Raw genomic sequence first — 3,115 nt, forward strand, 5'->3', positions numbered from 1 at the left:
TAGTACGGTGTTTCAGGTGCACACAGCCTCTGATGCTGCAGAGGCCGGCCATAAATGCCACCTCCCAGGAGGCCCTGTCACCACAGCAGTAATAGATAGGGACATCAGTAATGCCATCCTCACAATGTAGCTTGTACTGTGAACTCCGATGGCGTTGCATAGTGCTCTCCCACTTCTCCTTTCTCAGGCCATTGAAGAAGGGAACCTGGATTCTCTGGACCACTCTGATTTCCAGAGCACGGACATTCCCTTTGAAGTGCCACTCCCAGCCCAACAGCACGTACCTGTGAGTGTCATCTGTCATCTGCCTTCTTCAGCTCCCACGAGCAGTGATGCTGCCTCAGGGCCCTCTCTGAACAGGGACTGGGGCAAGGGTGGGATGGCAGGCACTACAGGAGATGGACCTGTACTCAGCACTGCCCCCCTACACACACACACACACACGCACACTCTCTTTCTCGTGCTCCCCACTCCCCATATACACGCACTCACACACATCCCCCCCCCCCGATACGCATATGTGTGTGTGCATGTCCTGCATGCACACTCGTGTCGTGCTCCCTAGTGCTGCAGAGCAGCAGCTGGGCAGTGGCACAGCATGCAGTACCAGGAGGTGCACTGGCCTCTGCCCTGCAGGAGGAGAAGCGGGAGGAGGTCAGGGACTGGGTGCTCACCATGTCCATGGACCAGCGGCTGGAGCAGGTGCTGCCGCAGGATGAGCGTGACACTTATGAAGCCTCGCTGGTGGCAGCAAATACAGGGGTGCGCTCTCTGCCCTGTGTGCTTACAGGTAAGCTCCAGGCCAGCTCACACATATGCAAGTACATGGTGCCATGAAGAGCATGGGAACGTTGCAGGGAGGGGCCTGGGAAGGAGTTCAGGCTGTAAGAGGACTAGAGAGAGACTCTGTGGCTTTGGGGACCAGCTCTGCTGGAGGAAGGACCCTTTTTGGTTTTTTACTGTGAGGGTAACTGAGCATTGCAACAGGTTGCACAGAGGTTGTGGCATCACCGTACTTGGAGATAGTCAAAAACTCTCTGAACACAGTCCTGGGGAACCGGCTGTGCATGGCCCTGCTTGAGTAGGGGGTTGGACCATGTGGCCCCCTAGACATCCCTTCCAACCTCAACCATCCTATATTTCTACGAGTCTGTGACTGCTCAGAGTCACACAGCACTGCCTAGGACACTGGCCAGCACAGACACATGCACATGCCGCGCCTGTCCTTGCTTTGCCCCGTGCTACAAAAGCTGTCTATTTGGGCAAGTACTGTTGCCCCCCAGTTGCACACGTCAGACAGTGAGGGGCTGCGGTGCAGGACTTAAAGAGTTGGTCAGACAAGCAGGGATGGGCTCCAAAGGTCAGGAGCAGGGTGCTATCATTTGACATACTCACTTGGGTGTCCTTGCCACAGGGCAGCTCAGCCTTCATCTTCCTTTGATCCTGCCACTGTGGGCACCCCCTTCCTCATTCTGGTCTCTAAAAGCTAGAGGTGGCATTGTTCCCCTGTGTTGCCCCATGGGAGCAGCCCTAGCCCCAGCTGGCCACAGCAGGGAGGGAAGGGGTGCACAAGGTAGGGGTCTGCTGTGGGTCTCGGCTTGTTTCTGAAGGTGTGACTGTGTGACCAGGGTACCCTGTGCTAAGAAACAAGATCGAGTTCAAGCGGCCAGGCCGAGAAGCCGACAAGGACACATGGAACAAGTTCCTGATGGCTGTCAAGGTGAGCCAGCCACCCGGTGGGGCAGGGAAACACGCTGCAGGGTGTTCAACCCCTGATGCTGACGATAAAACATTGTCCTGCTGGGTGGAGATATAATGAACCAGGGTGGTTTTAATGCACCCTCCCTATGTGCTGCTGGGTAGGGATTAACCTCACTTACAGAGCTGGGGCAGACCCGGCCCTGCCTGCGCAGCTCTGTCAGCCCCCAGGGGTGCCCTTGGGCGGGGGTGAAGGCACTGCCCCCTTGCCAATGCCAAGGCCTCTTTCATTCTGCAGACATCCCACAGCCCTGCCTGCCAAGATGTGCTCAAGTTCCTCAGCCAGTGGTGTGGGGGGCTCCCGAGCACGAGCTTCTCTTTCCAGTGAGCTGGACCCTGGCAGCTTTCAGTCCTGTTCTTCAGCACCCTCCACGTCCAGCCCCAATAAACATGTCTCTCAACCCTGCTGTGCTCCTGTTGGTCAGGGGATGCTGAGCCCAGGAACACATGTAGCTCCTGGGGCACAGGACCGTAACCCTGTACAAGTGTCTCGCAGCCTCAGCCTAGCTATGCTAAACATGCGTCCTCCACCCTGACAGGTGCCTGTCAGACAGGGACCGTGTGTCTACATCCTTGTGCCTGGTGGGGGGCGGGGGGCGAGCATGGAGATGGGCTTACGTACCGGCTGCACTGTCCTTCCGTCAGTGGGCCCAGCTCCTAGCAGGCATCCACCCTGGGGAGCCACTTACAGCAGGCAGTGTGAAAATCAAAGAGTTTATTTACTCAGGGAAACAACAGAGGCTCACAACAAAAGGATTCTTCATCTTCCATTCCTTGGCCTGCCTGAGCACAGACACGGCAAGCTGACCCTGCCTGCTCTGCAGCAGAGCCACCAGGACCCAGCATCTCTGTCCGCCCCCATCACTGCATGTAAAAGACCGATGGAGCCTTCAGTCTGCCAGAAAGGGTCCTGCAGCTTGGGGAGAGAAGGGGAGAGCATATGGGCCCATCGCAGCTGCTAGGCAAAGGCTGCCTGGTGATCCTAGGCAGCTTGTGACTGGAACCTGCAGGGTTTGTCCCAGGTGGGGTGGTGGGGCTCGGGGGAAAAAAGCACAGCCCTCCTCTCTGCAGCCCACCCTACCCATGCCTACACCTGGGGCAGGAGCACGGTGCAGGTGCAACTTCACCTCGCTGGATCACAGCACTCCTGCAGCACCACCTAGGAGTGAAAAAGCACACGCGTGCAGGACTGTGCTGCACGCCCAGGCATCACGCCGACACCTCCGGGCAGTATTTGTAGCATGTGCTTGGAAAGAGATGTTGGGGGGGCAGGGGCTGGTGTGGGCAGGCGTCCCCTTGCCAGCAGAGCCTGCCCCCTCCCGTCCCCCAAGCCCACGCCCTGCACTCACCTCTCCAG

At 57.9% G+C, this 3,115-nt stretch overlaps 2 protein-coding genes across 2 annotated transcripts in view; one reads left to right on the forward strand and one right to left on the reverse strand.

Moving 5' to 3' along the window:
* The first annotated feature begins 148 nt into the window (after positions 1-148).
* On the forward strand, positions 149-2,163 carry LOC104158909 (intraflagellar transport protein 172 homolog). The gene is made up of 4 exons (XM_009696677.1): positions 149-286; positions 637-790; positions 1,629-1,720; positions 1,997-2,163. The coding sequence occupies exons 1-4, from the start codon at positions 149-151 to the stop codon at positions 2,084-2,086; spliced, it is 474 nt and encodes a 157-aa protein (XP_009694979.1). The 3' UTR covers positions 2,087-2,163.
* Positions 2,164-2,894: 731 nt separating this feature from the next.
* Positions 2,895-3,115, reverse strand: part of KRTCAP3 (keratinocyte associated protein 3) — a gene marked incomplete at its 5' end in the record, with an annotated part of 1,227 nt that continues 1,006 nt past the window's right edge. Inside the window, 1 exon segment of the mRNA XM_009696678.1 lies at positions 2,895-2,917. Coding sequence (XP_009694980.1) covers positions 2,895-2,917 — 23 coding nt within the window.

This window comes from Cariama cristata, unplaced genomic scaffold, assembly GCF_000690535.1.
Source record: "Cariama cristata isolate BGI_N322 unplaced genomic scaffold, ASM69053v1 scaffold39223, whole genome shotgun sequence".
Taxonomy (NCBI): Eukaryota; Metazoa; Chordata; class Aves; order Cariamiformes; family Cariamidae; genus Cariama; species Cariama cristata.

Excerpts from the sequence above, each read along its gene's own strand:
- LOC104158909 (XM_009696677.1), top strand. The coding sequence starts at position 149 with ATGGCGTTGCATAGTGCTCTCCCACTTCTCCTTTCTCAGGCCATTGAA. Across the intron at positions 287-636 it reads CAGCCCAACAGCACGTACCT|GAGGAGAAGCGGGAGGAGGT; the intron begins GTGAGTGTCATC and ends TCTGCCCTGCAG. Across the intron at positions 791-1,628 it reads TCTGCCCTGTGTGCTTACAG|GGTACCCTGTGCTAAGAAAC; the intron begins GTAAGCTCCAGG and ends CTGTGTGACCAG.